Here is a 24,482-nt window from a genome sequence, read left to right on the forward strand (position 1 = left end):
AACCCAGCGCACCACTGATGGAAAGATGCAGTCAGGCAGTTTTACAGCGCAGAAACAAGTCCTACAGGCCTACCAAGTCCTCACTAAAATCAGCATCTTTCCTCACTAATCCTACTTTGTTTTTCCCGTGCCATCGACTCCCCTTACATTCTGTCTCTCACCCACACACTAGGACCAACTTACACTGGCCAATTATCCCACCAATCCACATGGCTTTGGAACATGGGATGAATCCATAATGCCTGGAAAAAATCTCCACAGCCCCAGGAAGAATGTGCAAACTCCACATAGACAGTGCCAGAGGTCTGGTTTGAGTCTGGGTCTCTGAAGCTACAGTGTCTGCAGCACCAGTCTGCTGCCAAATCAAATGCATCATCTTTCAAATGAGACATCCCAGAAGGAGGTAAGGGATCCCATGGACTTCACTTGAAGAACATACTGCATTGCTCTGGGTCCACTTTTCAACCCCTCAATACCAAAAAGTTAGGTTCTTGTCATTATCACATTTCCAGCTGTGGACAAAGTGATGGGGCTGTTCCCATTCAGCATTAAGCAGCGAATAGCTATGAGAAGAGAAATTGGAAACTGCTCATCCTGTTCATACCTGCACTCCTCTTCGGTCAACGTGTTTGTAATGAATCTGTACAGGAGGTACAGGCTGAGCTTCACTCTCACCCACGGACTGAAATGTGATCAGCTGCCAAAAGTCAGAAAAGGCGAGAGGGTAAGAATTTCAGGCAAAATTTCCCAGAGAGAAGTCCCTTTCAGATCAAAATCATGTTAGAACATCCTCTACTGAACCTTGATTACAGTGAAGTAGAGTGACTTCAATTTCATATGCAGATAGGATGGTATCATGCAATTACTCCTCTAAGAATGGATGTCTCTCCCAGAGTTCTGATAGCAATGTCACCATCCAATGAGCTTTAAAAAAATGCATTCTTAACCAGGGGGAAATGTAGGTTGAAAGCCAGTCAATACAGATGCAAAGCTCAAATGTAAATGTGAGCAGTTGGTGAAATACGTTTAATCCCACTTGCCAAATTATTGTCAACTTGACTTAGTGATTTAGTTTAATATGACTTGTACAGAATTACAGCAAACATAGTGTTGCATGCTCTTCAGCCAGCTCGCAAAAAGGTTGCACTATCCTGCCCCATTTTGAACATAAAAATTCATAGAAAAACCATATGACAAGCAAACAGCAAGTGAAAAGATGAAGCACGACAAAATATAAAGTGGGTTTTGAGCATTTTAACATACAGGCAAATCAAACTCCTAGTCCCAGTAAGAGCAGCATCCGTAGGTGTCATAATTAATTGGCGCATTCAGTCACAATGACTACAGAAATAGCTGGCTCATGAAATGGAAGCCAGTGCATCCACATCTAACCAAAGCTAGCTGGGGCTGACTCAGAACCCAAAATGGATCATTCTATACCCCACAAGAACTCATCTAAATGCCAGTGATCCACATCTCTCACCTACAATTGCAGTCTAGGAGATGGACCTCATAGAAGCATTTTGAATGTTGAAGGGCCTGGACAGAGTAGATGCAGCAAAGTTGTTTAGGACCAGAAGGCAGGATTGAAAGGCACCCATTTAAAACAAAGATGTGGAGGAATTTTTTTTTTGCTAGACAGCAGTGACCCTCTAGAAACTGCTGCCACAGGCAGCTGTGGAGGTCAAGTCATTGGGTATATTAAGGCAGAGATTAATAGGTATCTGAATAGTCAGTGTATCAAAGGTTATGGGGAGAAGGCAGGGGAGTGGGGCTGAGTGGGAGAATGATTCAGCTCATAATGGAACGGCAGAGAGGATTCGACAGATTGAATGGCCTATGCTCCAAAAGCTAATGGTCAATATCTCTCATCGGCCAAACACCTCGAAGATGAGGAACCGTAACCTAACCCCACCCTCCACTTTAATTGTTCACAGGAGGGGGGTTTCAAAAGGAAAGGTTTCTACTTTAATGACCCATTATATGGAACAAAGATGAAAAGGGAAGTAGTGGTGTGGATTAGGTGTGGTGAAGAAGTTGGGCCCTGATTAGAGTTGTGCTTCTGGCGACTCTCACCTCTGTATACTGGGGTATGGATGTTGGGAAATCCATAGGGAACAAACATTCCAGCAGTTCCATCCAATTAATGCAAACGTCAGTACTGAGACTCCTAGAGCTGGTGCCCCTTCGCTGTTCATAGTTCAGCTTCATGCTGGTTGCAAACAGCCTATGAAAGAATGGGGCAATTAAACTATGAAGCTCATATTCCAGATAGGAAAGATGTTATAAGTTGGAATGGTGGCAGAGAAAATTCACCAGGATGTTGCCAGGATTGGAACCTTGAGTTATAGGGAAAGACTGGATAGGCTGGGACTTTATTCCCTGGAGTGTAGGGGGCTGAATAGTGACCTTTATAAAAAGTCATGAGGGGCATGAATAAAGTAAACGCTCACAGTCTTTTTTCCTTGGGTGGAAGATTCTAGAATGAGAGGATATTAATTTAAGATGAAGGGGAAGGTACAAGAGAGAACTAAAGGGCAACCTTTTCTCTCAGGAGGAGGGAGTTTGAGATGGACAAATGCAGGCAAGTGGGACATGTGCAGAAAGCCACCCTGGCTGATATGGCTGAGTTGAGCCATAGAGTCTGTTCTATGCTTCACAACTCCACCTCCTCAGTTTGAACCCTTCATATAGTGGAATATGTCATATCTGGAGGCGGCCTGGAGAACAGTCATGAAAAAATTACAACACATTTATGGGATTTGTTATTTTGAAAGGTTTGGAGAAGAAACCACACATTTCACAGAAAGTGTATTGACTGTGAGAGGATATGATTGAGTTGCTACAATACAGAAAACATTCTGTTTTAGTGGTTACAACATCTGGGCTATCAGAAAAGAGGCAGTATTCTAGAAGAAGTCCGAACAGATATAGGATGGAATGAGCATTAATAGGCAACATTGCACAAACCACAGGTGATCATGGGGACAGGCCGTGGCAAACTTGTTTCGCAGTACGTGGAAATCTTTTGCCGGGAACTGAGAGAGATCGAGGGTCTTCAAATGCTCGAAGAAATGGGATGCCATCCTTGTTAAGGGTTCAAGGTGTAACGGGCTCTCAGGTGGTGGCAGTGGATCAATGTGCAGCACAGACACAGAAAGACTGCCAATCACCAGCCGGATAACAACCTCAGGCCTGGATTCATCAATTGGGTGTGACTTGGTGAGGAGACCTGTAAAACAAAGGGGAAACTTTACAGGGAATTCCTAAAAATTAATCATGGACAAAGCATACATGGAAAATGCTCCATGCAAGAATCAATCACACTCTTCCAATTTAACTTAAGCCTTACTCCCAGACTTCATCCTTCCCAGCTTATTCCCCCTGCTGAAACCAAGGCTCGACATATTCAGTACACTCAGTGGGTTTCCCAATGATAGCATCCTCACACTTCATTAGAATCTGGTGGACATTTGGCACTTACCGACTTTTACAGATGCACCATCGAAAGCACTCTGTCTGACAGCTTGGTGGGGTAACCGCTCCACCCAAGAGTGTAAGGAACTGCAGAGAGTTGTGAACATAGCTTGGGATATCACACAAACCAACCTCCCATCCATTGACTCCATCTACACCCTGCTATCTTAGGAAAGCTCCAACATACCAAAGGACCCATCGCACCCCCATCACACTCTCTTCCCTCCTCCTCACCCCTCCCTTTGGGAAGAAGATACATGCTCTTGAAAAGATCAATTTTCAGATTCTTGAAACAGATTTAGTTTCTTTCCTGCAGTCACTGGACTCTTAAATGCATCTGTCACCAGAAAAAGTTCTGTTTTAAAACTATATTCATCTCTATACAGTAAAACCCTGGTATCCGGAATTCAAGCAACCAGCAGCCTTAAGCAACCAGCAAAAGAAAAAAAAAATCGAGGAAATTTTTTTAAATTATGCAGGTTTAAAATTGTAAAAGTAAATGTTCTCATAATACATAAACCTTTGGTGAAGATGGGAGCATATATTCAGCCAGCTGAGTGCCTTGATCATACTTTGCTCTTGGCAGTTGTTTAAATAAAGTTATGTGAAACAGCAATGGCGTCACCCAGGATGAAGAGCTGGTTGATGCCTCTTGCCATTGGGTGATTCTCAAAGTACCTCCTTATCCTTATCCCTGCTTAGTAAGGGTTTCCCCAGTCAGAGGCTTTATCTGTAAACTTGGTGGGGAGGGTTAATTATCTATAATTTTATTGTTCTTCTTTCAGGGAGTTCTGTGAAGGAGGAAGAATCTGCAGATGTAGTTATAGTTAAATGTCTTCAAAGAATGTGATTGAAAATAAAGTAAAATGCTTTAAGGTTTATACATTCATGCCAGTGAAATTTGGTCAGTTTATGTACAGTCTAGTCTTTTTTAAACTGTTTATTCTTAATGGCAGGTGTATTAGTTGAGTATGACACAAGCTACCAAAAAATACAGCATCTACAAATCCCTATAGGTGCTGGATACCAGGGGTTTTACTATATTTGTAAATACAAACTTATTATAAAACTATTCCCTCTTCTGTTTTTTTATTGTATTTCCTGCTGTACAAGTTGACTTGATTGCATCACATGCAAAATGAAGCATTCAATTCATGTGACAGTAAACAACTCAATTCAGTTCCATTCAAGCCCCAAACCTCCCCTAGGGTTTACAGCAAAGTGTTCATCAGCTTCCTCTGGCACTAAACTTGGCATATACAGTCTTCATTCCCAACAGCACACAATTCCAGTACTTCAAGACTTCTGGCCATTGTAAGTCCATTGGAATTTTTTTCTGAGAATGTAACTGCTATAATAGATGAGGGAGAACCAGTAGTTGTGATGTCTTTGTATTTTCACACATTTAACAAAGTCCCACAAATGTATTGAATTGGGGTGGGGGGGGATAGTGGGGGGTGAAGGAAAATGTTATTTCAGGGTGGATTCAAAACTGGTTTGAGAAGACTTAATAAGAAAGGAATAAATAGGTCTTTGTTAGGAATGGGGGATGGTAGTAACTAATGGAGTATCACAGTGTTTAGAGCCCAAACAAACCTCGAAGAAAGCAACAAATGCAATATTTCTCAGCTTGCTGATAACATTAAACTGGGGTGGATTGGGAGTGCTGAGAAGGATGCAAAAAAAGCCTCCAAGTTGATTTAGATAAATCGAGTAGGAAAATACACGGCAGATGCAGCATAACATGAAAAATTGTTAACCACTTTGATAAAGAAAAAAAGCAGGAAGGAGGTATATTAAATGAAGGACAGCACAGTTAGCGCAATGTTATTACAGCGCCATCCCATGCTGTTTGTAAAGAGTTTGTATGTTTTCCCCGTGTCTGTGTGGGTAACATACCAAGGGTTGTAGGTTAATTGGAATATTTGGGTGCCATGGACTTGTGGGCCAGAAGGGCCTGTTACCATGCTGTATGTCTAAAATTAAAATTAAAAATTTTAATGGCATTAGACTATGAAATTTGTCTGAATTTGGCCCTTATTGTTCTCAGCCCTTCCTTTCCATAGATTTGGCCAAACATCTTTTGAACCATTTCTATTGGTTCTCTGGGCACCTCATTCCAGATACAGACCACCTTCAGTGAAAATACTACCTTTCAGGTCCATCTTAAATCACTCCCTTCTCACTTCCAGTTCTGGAATTATCAACTGTGTGCATTCACTTTATCCATGTCCCTCATGATTTTATATACCTTTAGAAGATCACCTCTCAGCCTCCGAGGCTCCATCGAGTAAAGGTAAGCTTAACCAGCTTCTCCCAATAACTCAAGACCTCGTGACATCCTGGTAAATCTCTTCTGCACACTTTCCAACAATGTCATCTTTTCCATTGAAGGGCTCAAGCCCAAAAAAATTGGTGATCCCCTTTACTTCCTGTGGATGCTGTATGATCTGCTGAGTTTCTCCAGTATTTTTGGAATCCAAAATCTCCAACATCTTTCCTACAGCTGGGGAACCAGAACAGCACACCATCCCCCAAGTGTAGTCTCACCAATGACTTGTCCCCAAGTGTGGTCTCACCAATGACTTGTCCCCATGTGGTCTCACCAATGACGTCCCCAAGTGTGGTCTCACCAATGACTTGTCCCCATGTGGTCTCACCAATGACGTCCCCAAGTGTGGTCTCATCAATGACTTGTCCCCAAGTGTGGTCTCACCAATGACGTCCCCAAGTGTGGTCTCATCAATGACTTGTCCCCAAGTGTGGTCTCACCAATGACGTCCCCAAGTGTAGTCTCATCAATGACTTGTCCCCAAGTGTGGTCTCACCAATGACTTGTCCCCAAGTGTGGTCTCACCAATGACGTCCCCAAGTGTAGTCTCATCAATGACTTGTCCCCAAGTGTGGTCTCATCAATGACTTGTCCCCGTGTGGTCTCACCAATGACGTCCCCAAGTGTGGTCTCACCAATGACTTGTCCCCAAGTGTGGTCTCACCAATGACTTGTCCCCAAGTGTGGTCTCACCAATGACTTGTCCCCAAGTGTGGTCTCACCAATGACTTGTCCCCAAGTGTGGTCTCACCAATGACTTGGACAACTGTATCATGACTCCATGCCCTACCCAATGATGACGTGGGCCAAACATTTTCATTACCCTATCCACCCAAGTCACCACTTCCAGGGAATGAGGTACCTGTACTCCTACATCTCTCTACAACACTCCCAAGGGCTCTACCATGCAAGTCCTTCCCTGATTTGATTTAACATGATGCCACACCTCACACTTGTCAGTTAACTGATCTAGATCCTGTTGTAAACTTAAATATCCTTCCTTATTGGCCATTACACCATCAATTCTGGTATCATCAGCGAACTTACTAACTATTTTCATTTTCTTGTCAAAATTAATTATATCGTCATTGAAACACAATCATAGAGGCTGGTAGATAAACTGACCTTACTGAGACTCAACACCTCTCTCTGCAACTGGATTTTAGACTTCTTCACATAAAGATCACAGTTTGTCCAAATTGGCAGCAAAATCTCAAGCCCCATCACAATGAGATACGCTATCATTCATGCTGCTAACCCATAACTGCAGTGCCTGATTCAGTTCCAACAGGATCATCAAATTTGTGAATGATACAACAGTAGTTGGCTTCATCAGCATTCTAGAGAGGAGATTGAAAGGATAAAGGAGATGACTGTGGACTTCAGAAGGACGTAGGACGACCATTCTCTGCTACATATCAATGGTCTGACGTGAACATAGTGGAGAGCAAAAAGTTCCTTGGTGTGCATTTAAATTATGACCTATCCTGGACCGACAACACCTTCTCATTAGTCAAGAAAGCACAGCAGCACCCACACTTCCTAAGGAGGTTGAGAAGGGCAAGGCTACCGGCCCCCATCTTGACAACCTTTTACAAGAGTACTATTGAGTGTCCTGTCTGGCGGCATCATTGTGTGGGACGGTAGCTACAAAGCAAGTCTATACAGAGGATCATCAAAACAGTGGAGAGGAGTACTGGTGTCTCCCTTTCCTCTATTAATGATATTTACTGGAAACATTGCCTAAATCGGGGTCAATTATCAAAGGCCAGTTCCATACAGCGCACAGTATATTTAACCCTCTATCAACAAGGAGGAGGTGCAGGGGTATCTAAATCAGGACTGACTGGCTAGGTAATAGATTATTCCTGCAGGCAGTGAGATTGATGTAAATCATCCACATACACACTATATATACCGCTGCAACCGTGTCTGCCTGTCCCGCATCGGACTTGTCAGCCACAAACGAGCCTGCAGCTGACGTGGACATTACCCCTCCATAAATCTTCATCCGCGAAGCCAAGCCAAAGAGAGAGAGAGATATATATATATATATATATATGTTTAAATTTTTAAATGTGATCATTATGTACTGTGTATAGTGTATTTATGTGTGCATCATGGTCTGGATTCACCCTGTTTTGTCCAGTTGTTTATGTACAATCAAATCATAATAAATGAACTTGAAATGATTATTGCAGATGACCAACAACAGTGGACCCAGTACCATCACTTGTGGCACTGGGTCATAGACTTCCATTCAGAATAGCAATCCTCTGCAAATGGCCTCTGACTCCTTGCATGAAGCCAATTTTGAATCCAACTGGCCAGCTCACTTTGGACACCATGTAATCTCACCATCCAGACTATCTTATCATGCAGGGCCTCAAAGGTATTGAGAAGGTCAATATAGACAATATGCACCACCCAGCACCTCTGTGTTTAGACTACAATCACAGGGTCTGCAGACTTTTGTGTTTTACCCCATCTATCACCCTGGCCTCTTCAAGAATCTCGATCAGATTTGCACAACAGCAAGGATATCTTGTTACAAATACAGTAAAACCCCTGGTATCCGGCACCTATGGGGATTGGTAGATGCCGGATAAGTGAATTTTTCAGTATGTGACTGGCAAACAAACAACGAGATATGCCAATTTTAAACTTATTTATTTTTCACTTTTTTTTGCCAATTGCTTGAATTTCAGATAACAGGGATTTTACTGTACAGATATTTGGTCTCCTTACCAAAGGAAGGTCTTACAGCAGGAGTGCAAAGGAGGATCATCACATTGATTCCTGGTGTAGAAGGACTGTAGTACAATGAGAGATCAGGTTGATGGTATCCACTAGAGTTTAAAGGATGACAGAGCACAACAGGTGGATATAGAGAGTGTGTTTCTCCTTGCTTGTGCGTCTAGGATGGGATTTTGCAATGTCGGGATATTTTTCATATAAAGGTAACTGTGAATACTTCAAGAACAGAAGGCAGTTAAAGCCAATTCAATATATTTAAGGAGGGAATTGTTAGATTTCTGGACAGAAAGAGGGTCAAGGCATGCAGGGGGAGACAGGGAATATAATACGGTACCATTCATGATTGGATGGTACTGCAGATTCAAATGGCAATGAGCCACTTTATCATGCATCTCTGCATGGCACTGGTTCAATGACTTGTCCCCAAGTGTAGTCTTCCAGGCCAATGGTTGCAAACCAAGGACCAGCATTATTAGGAGAACCATAAAGCCACTGATAAGATTGATTCATTGGTCTTTTATCATTTTGGGTGAAAAGCCTTCCCATGTAAGCCCCCCCTCCATGGACTTCTGGAGGGGATTGTCAAAACCCTGAGATGTTCTTGGCATCCAGTTGAACTGTACAGAAATTCCATCAGGCTCATTCCAACCTCTGCCAACCTACACTGGCCTGCACTAGACTTGTATATTTCTGTGCCTTGTCTATTGAAGGCCGTCTGATTCCACCACCTCCTCTGGCAACTCATTCCAGATATCAATAACCCTTGTGTAAAAGATTTTCCCCTCAGATCCCCTATAAAACTTTCTGTCTAGAAATCTACCTATTTCCTCTTTAAATATATTAAATGAATTGGTTTCAACTGCCTTCTGTTCTTGAAGAATGCACATGTTCACCTTTGAGAGTAAAAATATCCCGAGATTCAAACTCCTATCCTGGACCCACAAGGAAATAATTCTTAAATCTCTGCCCTTTTGATTTTGATATCCCTGCCATGGTCTACCCCTCTGTGATTTTTATAATTTTCTATCGATTAAGCCACTCCCCAGACTTCTTCGCTCCAGGGAAATCATGCCCAGGCTATCCAATCTCTCCCCACTAAAGTCCTCCAATCCAGGCAGCATCCTGATGAATTTCCTCTGCACTCTCCCCAGCAGAATCACATCCTTCCTGTTGCATGGCAACCAGATCTACACATAATACTTCAAGTGTGCTAACTATTAAGTACTCATAACTCACTCAATTGCTTTGCCTCCTGCCATTTTTAAAAGTCTTTTAAAGTCTTCCTAAAACTTTCTCAATAGTTTAAACACGACTCAGCTGTCAATTAACTGAACCCGGGCAGAGTCCCATTTGACAATCCACTCTGCAACCTACTGCTTGATCGGAGAGGCCTCTGTATTATTGGCAACTCTTTGGAGTTAAACGGCGACTCCCGTATAATTCGACCTCCTGGTCCAGAACGATCCAGGTAATCATCCCACGACGTGGAAAACTGAAACGTAGAATAATTCGATTCATATTACTTTTTTTTTTACACCATGCTCAGAATCAAAAGGCCTTTTTACTGATCTCACAACATTAGATGCAGTACACTAAAGTGCTGGAGAAATTCAGAAGCATCCATAAGAAGTAAAAGGCAGTCGACATTTCAGGCCTGGGCCCTTCTTCAGGAGTGCCAAAAATCAGGCAGATCCCTGAATAAAACAGGTGGGTGGAGCGGGGAGAAAGGGAAGGAAAGGACAACAGATAATAGGTGGATAGAGGTGGGAGGGGAAAAGAGAAAATAGGTGAGAATTGATAGGGGGAGAGGGCAGAGGGCTAAGAAAGACAGCCTGAGGAAGAGAAACAAGAGGGGTGAGGGAGAAACTGGGGGAGAGGTTAACAGAAATTGGAGGTCATCATTGATGCTCTCTGGTTGGAGACTGGTGAGACGGAATACAAGGTGCTGTTCCTCCAATGTTCAGGTGGCATCAGTTTGGCAGCACACGAGGCCATGGTTGGACATGTCAGTGTGGCAGTGCTATGTGGAATTTAAGTAGTTGGTCACTGGGAGGTCCTCTTTATTGCAGTGGACAGAGCAAAGGTGCTCAGTGAAATGATCTCCCAGTCTGTGTCCAGTCTCTCCGATGTAGAGGAAGCCACATTGGGAGCACCAGATGCAGTAGATGACCCAACAGATTCACAGGTGAAGTGTTGCTTCACTTGAAAGGCCCTTCATCTAATTGATATCCTGCTGTAGACCTTGACAACCTTCCGCACTTTCCACAGCACCACTAACTTTCATGTCACCGACATATTTGTTCATCACAACTCCTAAGTTCACATCGAAACCGTTACATATAAAACAGTGGGCAAAGAAGCACGAAAATCACTTGGATCAGCATACACACTCCTTTCTTACCCCTGTCGCACTCTGCGGAGAGCTGTCTGGTGAGTTAACATGTGTACTGCTCAATGATAATTCCATATCTACAGTTGGTTCTCCAAGAGGTGGAAGGGATGTCACACTGTTTGACATCTCCATGTCTGCCATTGAGAAGAAGACATCATCTTCTGCTGTGAGAAATGAAAAGCTAATAAATTGAATTGTTTAAAAATAAACAATTTTCAGAAAAATTTTGTTTTGGGTGTTATCCAAACAAGTCAACCCATATTAAAGTACAACAGGCAATGCAAAATAAAAGCACAGAGTGAAGTGACACAGGGAAAATGTTCAGTTAAAATAGTGCAAGAGCACCATCATCATTTGACTAAAGAGGCTTCTGTTCAATAGTCTTACAACAGCAGGGAAGTAACCGTCCTTGAATCTGGTGCGCGTTTCAAACTCTCATCTCCTGCCTTTTGGGAGGGGGAGGATGTGTCTTTTCATTTGTTGGCAGCTTTCCCAAGGTGGCTGGTTGTGCAGACAGAGTCAATGGAGGTTAGTTTACAAAGGTGGCCTGTGAGTTGTGAATTCACAACTCTGCAATTTCTCAACGTCTTGAGAAGAGCAGATCCTGTACCATGCTGTGATGCATCTAGACAGGATATTTCCTCTGGTGCATTTATAAAGACTGGCAACACTGGGGACATGCCTAGCTTCTTTAGGCTTCAAATATCGGTGCACTTTCTTGACCACAGCTTCAATGTGGTTTTATCTCAGCACCACTGATACTAAATTATGAAATGAGCACAGTATCTAGCACTCGACCGAATTTGTCAAGGGATATCTTTGGATGAGCACTGGCATAAATGATAAAATAACGGCTCCGATCCCGAACTCACTCACTCACTCACTCACCGTCTGGCCGAAGGAAGCAATTGGGATATGCTGCTGCATTAAGAGGGAACAATATCCAAATGAGCACTGATGCAAAATATCCATGAAATATAGCAGAATTCAGTTCAAGTTCAGTCGCGTAGTTACAAACATGGCATAGCCGGTCACTGCACAGCACCCACTCAACCCCATGTGGAAGAGGAAGGCTGGAAAGGGAAGTTGGGTGGATTGGGAACGGGGGCTGATGATGTACACAGGATGGGGATTCAATATCGCATTTGCCTCATTGCTCATTTAATCATGAAACAACCCAGTCTGGTCAAGAACAGAAACATGCAGATTATTTTGAACATCATCACATGGAAATAGGAGCCAGCTTCTCAAACCTGCACCACTATTACCACAAGCTGGTCCATGCTGGCCTCAACTTTATGCCAGTTCTTTATTGCAAATGTTTATCTATGTCCAACTCAATGTATGTAATGATCTGACCTCCTTCACCTTTGAGAAGAGAACACTGTGGAGAATTCATTACCCATTTCTACGTACATCCGTGTTTACTAACAGGCCCCTTATTTTCAACAAAGTCCCCTTGTAATACGACACGTCCAGCAGCAGAAACATCTCAACTCCCACCATCAAGAGCCATTAGGATCCTTCACGTTTGATTAAGGCCACTCCTCACTCTTCTTAATCTCTCTTTGGCTATGGCCCCCTTAGGACTCTGCTCAAAGTTTGTGGACCTGTGAAGCAGTCATACTTCTCTCTTACCAACTACATTAACAAAACATACAGCTATTGACTGTATGTTGTGAGCTGAAAAGAGAACAAGGTTTTTATTTAAATCTGCTGTGGCCCCTAGAGGGCCAAAGGGCCCTTGTCTGAAGAATAAAAACAGAACCAAACAGTGTACCCTTCCTGATGGGGAAACCTTCTCATCCAGGAATTAGCCTGGAGCATTTCATTTGGACCACTTCTTTTATTTCAGGTTAGGGGAATAAGATGTGGCCTCACTAACATCCTGCACAACAGTTCGGTTGACTCAAGATGAGGAACCCATGCAGGCAGCAGGCTACTGGCAACGGAGGTCAAGGGACTCACACCAATCTAAAGACTGCTGGAGACTGGGTAGAGACGGGCTGAAGGAATACCAGGTATCAGAACCGGAAGGCGAGAGGGTGTCGAAGGACTGAAGGCTTCCTGATTGCATCGGAAATTTAAATCGAGTGCTCAGGCTGATGACGTGTCAAACAGGTATGCAGAGGCTGCAGTTGTGCTGAGGGAAAATACACGGACACAGTGACTCTCAGCACTCTTTCATTTCTCTTTCTCTGACTGTAAGGAGCACTGGGCAATATCTGACGAATCTTTTTCTTACGACAGACTAAAGGCAGTTTTGTGTACAAGAATCTTGAAACTGTACAAAAACCCTTCTATTCTCAAATTCCAACCTCTTGGCTAACATGCCATTTGCCCTCATACTTGATGGACATGCTTGCTAACCTTTTTTGTAATTCACACACGAGAACACCCAAGACCCTCTAAACTTCACTCACGCAGTCTCTCCATTCAGATAATTTGCCCTTTCTTTTGATTCCTCTTGCCAAAGCCATGATCTCGTGCTTCCTCACATTAAATTCCCATTTATCAGATTTTCACCCAATCTATCTGTATTCTGTTTTGGAATTGCAATGACCTCATCATAAATAAACACCCTTTCATTCACTTTACCTAAAATTCTCACTCTGAGCATTAACTAGATACCAGTTCAGGGAAGGATGGTGGGGGAGAGAGTGGCTACTTTTATTTTCTTAGGACAAGAAAAAATGATACCCACCCAGTCCGACACCTCTGGAAATTCCTCAGACTGACTTCGATTGTGTTTCCACCACTGTTTCTAAGAAGGCATCCCATGTCTTAAACTCTCCCTTTCCCTCTAGAAACTCTAAAGCTAGCCCAGTCGTTAGAATCCAAACACTGAGGCACGGTTGCCCAAAGCTTCCCAATTTCAAATCATCAACTAACAAAGAATGCAGAATGCATGAGGTGTTTAGGGTGATGTGAACCATTTTCCAATCACATCCCAAGGGGTTTCCTCATTATGACAGCAGAGTGTCTACATTTCAGCTCCTCAGTACTCACACGAGATCAGCATTCATCAATCAGAGTCACGAGAGCAGAGTCTGGCTTCGTTGAGAAATGAAAACGTGACTAACAATGCAACTACTTACTCAGAGACCAGGCCAGGAAGAACAACAACTGGAGTGGTTATTTCAGCATATTATAATTGTGTACAAGCTCTAGATCAGCCATTTTCAACCTTTTTTTTGACAATAGTACCTTAGGGCTATGCCCGAGGTTTATGGACCACCTCCCCTGAGAAGCAGTCAGGTTTAGTTAGTTTCTTCTGCACTTCTCTCCTACCAATTACATAAAATACAAAAAATATTTTATGATTTCAGTCCGTGGCCCCTGATGAGAATGGTTTCTCTCTCGATTATATGTTTAAGAATGCATCAGCTCTCAGTGTGATGTATACAAGGGCACGAGGGGTCTGTACCACTTATCTCTCTATGTTTAATACAATTCATGTGATTTAGATGTTTTTAACTAGGCAGGTCCATTCCTATTTGCCCCCAAACTGAGTGGCTTAACAAGCAATTTCACAAGGCAGTTAAGACTTGACTAAAGGGTATGGTTCTGGAGTCACATAGAGCTAGACTCGGTAAAGATAGAAGTAGTGAATCAGGGGAATTTCTAATAACAATGCAATTGTTACAATCAGCATTTATTTTAAATTCCAGATTTAATTAATTATTCAAATTCAAATTCCTCAGTGGGATTCAAATTCAAGCCATTGTCAACAGGGGATGAGATTTCACTGCAACGTTGGTAAAAGATGGCAGTGTGAAAAGGTTGCAATCACCAGAATAAACCACAGGAAGAGGCTCTTCAGCCCATCAAGTCTGTGCTGACCACAATTCCAATTTTAACATCCCATCTTCCTGCATATGGCCCATCTCCCTGCCAGTTTGTGCATCTGTCTAAATGCCTCTTAAACTCAGAACTGAGCAATCAATGCATTTGAAAATGGTTCAGATTTTGATTTGAAGTTCATCATTGAATGTGTTCCGTACCGCGACTTGAAGTGGTTCGAACTGTTTCCGTCTCGTAATAGCTCTGTTCTGCTGAGATGCCGGGGGAAGCTGTGTCCTTCTGCAGGCATCGGTTGAGTTCCATCTGAATGAGATATTGATCCTCCTGCTGCATCGGCCGATTCCGCCGGCTTTTCGACTGAAGAACTGTTGCCTCTGTGCATCCTGAACAAACCACATAACAGCTGTTGCATCTTCAACAGACCATTCATTTCAACCAACTGAAGATTAAAAACTGCCTGCATTTTGACAGCTCCTCATCAGCAATGACCAGCTCTTGCCATAAGCTCCTAAACTCCCATCTTAAATCTTCTTTTCTCTTCCTTAAAGCTCCTCTGTAAAACCTACCTTTTGACCAATCAAATCACTTTTCCCAATACCTTTGTGGGTGGCTTGGTGTCAAATTCTGTCTAATAAAGCATCTATTGAGCTCCTTGGGGTATTTACCACAGTAAAATCATAATGCATTAATATCAGAAAAATGCAAGAAATACTCCAATGTTAAGCTGCAGCTGCAGTGAGAGAAACACTCCAAGCTAATGATCTCTCATCAGAATGTTACTGAGCATTTCCAATATTTTCTATTTGTATTTCAAATTTCCAGCAATTATTTGACTTTGGTGCATAACTGCAAGCTGTTGTTTAGCCAAGAAAAAAATCTTGGAGGACCTCAGGAAATCTCTGTGCCTTTTCCGAGAATGTCATGCTATATGTAATATTCAGCTGATGGATCGCCTGGGCCCAAGTTAAATGCAGAGTGGTACTGCCAACAATGCAGCTCTTACATTTTGGATTTTTGGTACACATTTCAAACTGATGAGCTTTAGCCAAGAGGCAAGATGCAAAGGACCATGGAAGCTCAGATGTCAGGAGGCCTTTTAAGCCAACGGGAACGCAATGATCTGCAAAGCATCATGCTACCCTCCCTCCTTGCCTTGCATGCCCCTGCATTTAAAATCTAGTCATGGAGTCATACACCACACAAAGGGCCAACCACTCATTTGAAGCACCAAGAACCCATCTCTATTAATACCAACATTTACCAGCACTTGATCCAAACCTTCTCTGCCATGATGACACAAGTGCTGATCCAGAAATGTTTTAAAGGTTGGGCGAGTACTAGCATCTTACAGGTATTGGAACTAAATTCTATCTGCCATTGATCCGCCCAACATCCCAGCTGATGAATATTGCCCTATTGCCTATGACTACCATCCTTGTTTCAATATCACTGGTAATTTTCATGCAAATTTTTAAACAAGAAACAGGTCAATGTTTCTGTCAAGGTGATTCATTATTTTGGGTAGCTCCAACAATTCTCACCACTTTGCCTTGAAGATCATGAGGACTGATTTTGCTCCAACTCATTCATCATTTTTAAGTGCAAATAAAACATGGTGGCTTTAAGAATTTCAAGGTGCACTCTGTGAGCCTTTCACCCACACCAGAAACTGGCCACTACAGGAACTGAAAAAGCAGCAACACCCAAGCTCAGAAATAAAACCTCATCGGGTAGTTACAGACAAATTATGTGCTGTTTCTTGGACTGTTCTGCTCTTGTCTGACCCAACTTGAATTAGGGCAGTTATCCTAATTGTCAATATTAGAATGAAACATTTTGTAGAACATTTTGTAGGAAATTGATTATTCCATTAGATTAATAATAACAACCTAAAACCCAGAAATAACAGAGAAAGTGAAATCCTACCATGGCTGCTTAATAATATAAATTAATTTTGAGGGGAAAATATCACCTTGTTGTATAAGCCAAAATGATTCACTAACAACTTTTAGAGAAAGGCATTAGAAGTCTTTACCCAGTCTAATCAATTACAGATTCTCACTATTGTTAAACAAGGTACGCCCTTCAGAGTAACTAGGGATAGTAAACAAATGCCAGCCTTACCAAAAACACCCACAAGAATAAATTTAAACAGGTAATTATGCATTCCTTAAAACATAAATTATGTTTTTTGAATGTTTTTGACAGACTCAAGAGAAAGGAAGACTTAACAGTTAGTTTCAGATGTCAAGGGACTGAGGGAAGTTGACAGAGTTTAACGGTCACATCTGTTGGTATAACAACCGGCCTCTGCTGGTGGGAGGCTGGGATGAGGCCAGAGTTTGAGAACACCTGGTGCAGATTCGTATTAAGCAAACAGAAACCTCGCTTCTTAGGATAGTCAACCTGTTGACTGGGAGATTAACATAAGAAAATAGGTGGAATAGGCTATGTAGCCCCTCAAAGTTGCCATTCAGTACAAACATGGCAATCTGCCCCAACCTCCTCTCTTGTGCAAATTCTACAAGGTCCTCATTCCCTGATCTTTTGAATCTTTATCTATCTCCTCATCAAGAGCCTCCTAAGATCCAGCCTCTCTATTTCTCTGAGATTCACCGCCCTCTGCATTACCTTTCTACGTATTTTGGTTTTAAATGACTGCCGCCTATACTTGTTCGAGATTCTCCCACTTGTAGAAATATTTCAACATCTACGTAGTCATAGCTCTTAAGACATTTCTTTCTAAACTCTAAGGAATATCAAGCCAACTTTTAGCCATTTGTAACAAGAAAACCCTCACTCCCAGAAATTAGACAAGTGAATTTCTTCTAGACTAGTTTAATGCTTGAAGATCCCTTTTTAAATAAGAGGACAAAGACTGTACACAGCATAAGTGTGGCCTCAAGATCATATATAATCATACCAATCCCCACATACCTGATCAACCAAAGGAACTGCCCTGAGATGACATATGACTCCGTGGTGAAAAGAAAACTGGAGAGTGGGCTGGAGTGCATGAAAGTCACCCTTGCATTATCTACAGACTGATCACAAGCCAGAGCCTTTAGTCTGAGCCAAACTATTATTCTGCCTCGCCCCACTGACCTGCACCTTCCACATCCTTCCAAGCCTCTTCCATCCATGTACCTGTCCAACACAGAAACAGGCCCTTCTAGTCTGTGCCCAACTATTATTCTCCCTCATCCCACTGACCACAATCACAGCTCTCCATACCCCTCTAATCCATGTACCTGTCCAAATTCCTCTTAAAAATTCAAACTGAGCCCACATTCACTACTTCAGCTGGCAGCTTGTTCCACACCTCCACCACTCTGTGTGAGAAGAAATTCCCCCTAATCCTCTCCCCTTTCACCCCTTCAACCCATGTCATCTGGGTTGTATCTCACTTATCCTCAGTGGAAAAAGCCTACTTGCATTTAACCCTATGTATACCCCTCATAATTTTAAATACCTCTATCAAATCTCCCATCATTCTTCTACACTCCAGGGAATAAAGTCTTAACCTCTTTAACCTTTCCCTGTAACTCAGTTCCTCAAGTTCAACAACATCCTAGTAAATCTTCTTTGAACTCTTTAAATCTTACTGCTAGCCTTCCTGTAGTTAGGTGAGCAAAACTGCAGACAACACTCCAAATCTTGCCTCACCAATGTCTTTTTTTTGGGCTGTTGGAATTAAGTTGAATAAGACAAGAAAGATGAAATCGAGAAGAGAAACTGATACATTTAAAATACAAACAGAAAGCTCCTCAAGGACTGACCTGGCAGCAGGATGGTACTAATCATGTCCAGGAGAAGGTGGACCTGCTGTGGAGACAGGAAAAATTTCATCGACTCGATCTGGCCCTTCACATCCAGCTGGACGAGACAGAAAATGTTATATCACCACACTGATGAATACAAGAATATTAGAAGCCCTCTTCACTAGTACATGATCATTTATCCGGACATTTAAAATCCAGAAAGCTCCAAAATCCGGCAAGTGGGGAGAAAGGCGGCAGCACGAGTCGGGTGAGCGAGGGGGGGGAAGAGACTGGCAGCGCGAGTCGGACGGGCGGGAGGGCGGGGGAACGGAAGGCTGACTGGAAGGGGGTGGGGGTGGATACAGCAGCACAATTCGGGTAGGTTTAAATCTGGCTTTCCGAAATCTAATACCACATTTAAATATCCCCAATCATTACGTTAAAATTCAGATATCCAAATAATAAAAACACATCTACAACGAAATCTATATCTTCAACAAATGGAGCATAAACCACAAACAAAATTCAAGCCTCATTAAGAATTGTACAATTCAATTTATAACTTTCACCATTATTCCCTTCGTTCTATAACTAAAATAACAAAATAATATACACCAGAATTACCACTCCTTTCACCTTAAAGTTAAAGAAAAAATATAAAAAAACTTATCCATCCCATTCACATTTAAATTTCAAATATTCCTTATCTACTGAATAAACTTTACAAAAAAAAACACATCAATTTTTAGTTTTTTAAACAATCAAATACTTTCTTATGCTTTTTTTTTAATAAACAAAAAAAACCCCTTCACTCTTTAATCTAATAATACAAAAAAAAGGAAAAAAACAGGTAGGAGGTTAAAAATACCCCCTCTCGTCTAAACCGCGCAATGCGGTAATTCCCAAAAAAAAATGGGTGTGAGATAACTTTCAGGAAATAGTGCCTATCCAGTTCTCTCCCCCAACTCTCACTTCATCTTAAACTAACATCATCATTATTTAATATCCCTTTTTTTTAAAAAAAAACATTAGAAAAAAAAAAGGGACAACTCTTCTTTTAATCAGCTCTAACTGCCGAGTCACCATTACAACCATTCCTTCTTGGAGCACGGCTCTTTTCTTCCATCTCTTGTCTCCTTAGAGATCGCGGCGGACTATGTCTCTGTTGAAACTGAGTAATTGGCAGCTCTTGAACAAATGCTATAGCTTCCTTTGGAGAATCAAAGAACTGGTTGGCAACCATCTTGAAAAACCTTCAAAACAGCTGGATATCTAAAGGTTGCCTTGTAACCTTTCTTCCACAACAATTCTTTAGCAGGATTGAATTCCTGTCTTTGGAACATAACTTCTTGACTCAAATCCGCATAGAAGAAAACTCGATTATTTTGAATCATCAAGGGTGATTTTCTCTGTTGTGCATTTCTAATAGCCACTCGTAAAATTATTTCTCTGTCGTAATAATTCAAGCAACAAACCAAAACAGGTCTTGGACTTTGACCTGAAATAGGTCTTTTACGCAAGGCTCTGTGAGCACGTTCCAGTATTATACCTTCCAGGAAATGTTCTTGACCCAGCACCTGCGGAATCCATTCAGTAAAAAATTTTCTTGGATCTGGTCCCTCCATACCTTCCGGCAAACCAATAATCTTTATATTGTTCAGTCTGGATTGGTTTTCCAAATAATCAATCTTTTTCACCAAATTTTTATTTTGAGTTTGTAAGTCTTCGACCATTTTGGTCACATCAAAAACTTGATCCCGTATTTCGTCTATATCTTCTTCACTCGAATTAAATTTATCTCTCACTTCAAGCTTAAAAGCTCCAAACTCAGCCATCTGTTGAGAATGTATTTTCACCAGAGTATTAAACCTAGTACCAAGTTCAGTCATAATCTTAGATAATCCCTGCATTGTATAAGATAATTTAAATTCAAGATTCACAAAAATATTTTCAATTGGAAGAGATTTTGGCTCAACAGATTCCTGCTTCTTCTGCATAACCAAAGGATCTTCTGTTCCTTCCTTCATTCTGGTTGCCTTCCTTGTAGTATGTCTACGTGTGGAAACCTCAGCCACAGCCTCTCCAGCAGTGACTGGAGGACGCTGGCCGGGGTTTTCCCCAGTCCATAATGTATTAAGTTCTCCCAGTACATCTTCTATCTCAAGAGATGCAGTTTGCAGCGCCACCTCTACAGTTGACAAATGCCTTTGAGTAACTCTTTGTTCTAAAGGCTGTTTGGCGCCCTCTTTAGGGGGCTCTACCAATGTAACATAGAGCTCTACATCCGAACACTGTACCTCTCTCCTGGGATCCATTTCACGCTGAGTCCCGGTGTCTTTCCTGTAGGTAGGCTCCAAAACTTGAACTTTTGGAAAATGTAGTTTTTTGATGATCTGTTGTCGTTTTTTTTTGCTCTTTTCCATCAAATGTACCATCATAAGTTAAATTAAAAGCACTGAAATTATCTAAACTTTTAAAGAATTTTAACGGGCATTTCTAGACAAAACAATAAGATAGAGTCAGGAGAGGACTGGAAGGCACGTCTGATCCTTACGCCATCTTGCCACACCCCCACGACACTAGTTATTCAAGGAGAGGTGGTAAACCAGATTCAAAATTGACTGTGTGGAAAAGGCAGAGGGTGGTAGCGGATGGTTGCTTCTCGGATTGGAGGCCTGTGACCAGTGTGAGCCTAAGGGGTCCGTGTTGGGACCATTGCTGTTTGTTGTCTACATCAATGATCTGGATGATAATGTGGTGAATTGGATCAGCAAGTTTGCTTATGGTACAAAGATAGGAGGCGTTGCGGAGTAAACTGGACAGTAACATGGATGTGAGAGGACTGGAGGATTATGGTATAGGAGCAGGTCAGTGGGATTAGGGAGATGATGGTCAGCACAGACGAGAGGGGCCAAATGGCCTGTTTTCTGTGCTGTAGCGTCCTATGGTTCTATCAGAGTTATAATTGTGGACATTCATATGACCTCAAGCTATGCCGTCCTTTAGGGGATATGTTTCAGCTCCACCCAGGCCCACTGCCTTTTCTGGTACACCGATATCTGCACTGGTGGAGCCACTTGCACTCATGCAGAACCTGACAGTTTCATTACTTTCGCTGCTAATTTCCACCATGCCCTCACCTTCATTTGGTAAATATTTTCATTCTTCTCTTCCTTTTCTGGATGTTTTTATCTTAGGTGATAGGCTAGGTACTCACATCCATGATAAGCCCACCAACTCCCACAGTGCTTTCAACAACTCTTCGTCTTTCCCTGCCTCCTGTAAAGCATTTCATCTCCTCATTCAGAATCAGAATTAAATTTATCACGACATGAGACCATCTATGGCCTTACCCATGTGTAGTGTCATGGAGCTTCTAATTCGAATACGTGCAAGTTTATTTCTTTGATGTACCTCCTATTCCAAAGTGAGGGTCTGAAGCTGGGCTTACACAAGACAAGGAAAAGGTGGGAGATGGACTTGGGCACAACAATCCACGAGTAGTGTGTAATGGAGGATTAAAACCATGTGCTCAGATGCTTGTTTGCTTATGTGAAACTGACGACACTGGGGCCACACTCAGGTCACCTTACTTTCAGAATTAGCAGATGTAATTAAACTCAGCCATGGGGATTTATCTGAAGATACACTTTGAAATGGAATTCCACTGAGGCCCAGGGAAAGCAGTTGTCAAATACGACACTCTGAAATTGACGAATTGGTCACAACCTGTCTTGCTCAAGAAGTTTTAATGAGTCTTTGTATCTACGAGATAAATCAGAAAATCATAACATCCTGGTTCCATAATAATTAATCTTCTAAATTGTAGAATAGTATGTTCAGCTTTGATTTTGACTGACAAATGTTAGAAGGAGTAGGCGCATGACTAATTGTTCTTTCCTAAATGTAGGATAGCATGGCATTGCAAAGCCTTAGAAGTTTCAATAAGTCTTTGTATCTACGAGGTAAACCAGGATATCATAGCATCCTGGTTCCATAATAATTAATCTTCTAAATCAGGGGTGTCAAACTCAAATTCACGGAGGGCCAAAATTAAAAACTTGGACTAAGTCGAGGCCCGAACTAAATATTTATTGAAAATTTTCAACAACATCTGCATGTTTTCTCTTCTTTCAACATATGTAATGTTAAACTTTTTCTTATTAAAATAAATGTTTAATAATAGTTTTGGATAAACTCTTTCCAGAAGCATTAACAAATGAGAAATAAAATATTCAATAAATAATATTTCTCTATAGAGGATTTGTCAAATGTTGCTAGTGTGCTGTCGAATAGTAAAATCTGAGGGCTATTGAGAATGTGGGAGAATAACATGATTCCTGAAACAATCAAATGGGTGACTGATTGTGGGCATGAACTCTAGCAGGGTTATTTGCCATGCCCTTTTTCTATTGGTACAGATATCCTTTGATTTACACACTTTTCAAGTTTTATGCCTAATGAGCTTGTATCCAGGTGCAGGACCATTTTTAACCAGGAATATATTTATCACTGTGACATGAAAATATTGGAAGGTCGTTTTATCCTGAGATTAAAGTTCATAATCCTTACTCAGCCCTGTGTGCAGGAGGGCGGGGTTTGCGGGCGATCGGGTTGGACAACGACAGTGCGGGGGCATCGGCTCTTGCTGCAGGACAGCATCTCGGCGGATCAGTAGCCCCGTCACCGTGAGTCGCGGATCGGCCTGCAGCAGGGAGGGGGAGTGGGCAACGGTCCTGGCGAGGTCAGGCCTGAGGCCTCCGCTTCCGCTTCCGGGCGCTGGGAAGCGGCCTTGGCTTCCTTCCCCTGACACCGGCCAGGCCCCAAAACCAGAGTCCACGATGAGACCCTGCAACGTAAACAGAGGAGGTGGGGGCGATTAGCAGGCTGACGCCAATGCATTCTGGGATTTGTTGTATTACTGTGCATGTGCTATACTGGCGCGGCGGCCAGCGGGCCACCTCTAATACATTTTTGAAATGATCTTGCGGGCCAAATATAATTATATCGCGGGCCAAATTTGGCCCGCGGGCCAGAGTTTGACATGTGTGTTCTTGACATGTGTGTTCTAAATTGTAGAATAGTATGCTCAGCTTTGATTTTGACTGACAAATGTTAGAGGGAATGGGTGCATGATTAATTGTTTTTGGGGTATATAAGCCTGTGGTCCTGCTGCTGAAGTTTAGACTCTCCGATGGATGGGAACATCCCTTGTCAAGAAGGAAGAACAGCCAGAGTCCGAGCAACGTCCTGGTCGGGGGAGGTGAAGAAGCTGCTACCGGCGCCCCGGCAACCTACTACAAGTGTGCCGTCAATGCCTCGCTTCGGCAGTTGGGATCAGTCCAGGCGTTGTTAAGTATGATTAGGCAGGGCTTGCATATTGTAGTTTGAAACCTGCTTTGAATTTGTAATAAACATTTGTGTAGACTGAACTGCTCTCGGTGTGTGCCTCTGTTTTCTTTCGGTAGCACAAACACTGTGACCAATCTAAAACGAACAAAGTGAGAGGTACAAGTTTACCCAAGACAATTGGCGCTGCGAGCAGGATTGGTCTCAAGATGTTTCGCCGAAAGAAAGAGGTGAGCCCTGAGCAGTTTTGGATTCCGGGATGGACTTCCAAAGATGATGGGTTTGGCATGCTGGCTAATACCCTGTCTTTGTTGGGACCACCCATCAGTTGGGATGAAAGGTTAGATCCCTTAAGGGCGCCTCTGGGAGAGCGGGTTGCCACTCTCCTTCGAGAAAGTAAGTTTCCAAAAAAACGGGGGACGCTGACGGACGGTTTTTGGCTGCTGGCCACAGCCTTACGCCGCGCCGTTCTGCGTGAAGTTGAATTAGTTCAGAAGCAAGTGAAGTCTGAACATAAGAGAAAACAACTAGAGGAGGAAGTAGAGACTATACGACAACGCTGCTCGATGATGAGCGAAATTGTTAGCACCAGTCAGGATCGAGCCAAAGA

General features: G+C 42.4%; 1 protein-coding gene across 17 annotated transcripts in view; it reads right to left on the reverse strand.

Annotated features, from left to right (window-relative positions):
• The window catches only part of LOC138753182 (autophagy-related protein 2 homolog B-like), a 245,827-nt gene that overhangs the window by 175,884 nt on the left and 45,461 nt on the right, over positions 1 to 24,482 (reverse strand). For 10 of the 17 annotated variants that reach the window (XM_069915817.1, XM_069915816.1, XM_069915820.1 and 7 more), the window contains exons 8-14: positions 18,542 to 18,638; positions 14,963 to 15,145; positions 10,968 to 11,122; positions 9,941 to 10,058; positions 2,971 to 3,232; positions 2,077 to 2,227; positions 605 to 697 (exon numbers count right to left, since the gene is read on the reverse strand). In XM_069915817.1, coding sequence (XP_069771918.1) covers positions 605 to 697; positions 2,077 to 2,227; positions 2,971 to 3,232; positions 9,941 to 10,058; positions 10,968 to 11,122; positions 14,963 to 15,145; positions 18,542 to 18,638 — 1,059 coding nt within the window. Of the gene's footprint in view, positions 1 to 604; positions 698 to 2,076; positions 2,228 to 2,970; positions 3,233 to 9,940; positions 10,059 to 10,967; positions 11,123 to 14,962; positions 15,146 to 18,541; positions 18,639 to 23,095; positions 23,170 to 24,482 lie in introns of those variants that run through there. The other 7 variants (XM_069915830.1, XM_069915821.1, XM_069915818.1 and 4 more) reach the window with 7 other exon arrangements.

Source organism: Narcine bancroftii, chromosome 2, assembly GCF_036971445.1.
Source record: "Narcine bancroftii isolate sNarBan1 chromosome 2, sNarBan1.hap1, whole genome shotgun sequence".
NCBI lineage: Eukaryota > Metazoa > Chordata > Chondrichthyes > Torpediniformes > Narcinidae > Narcine > Narcine bancroftii.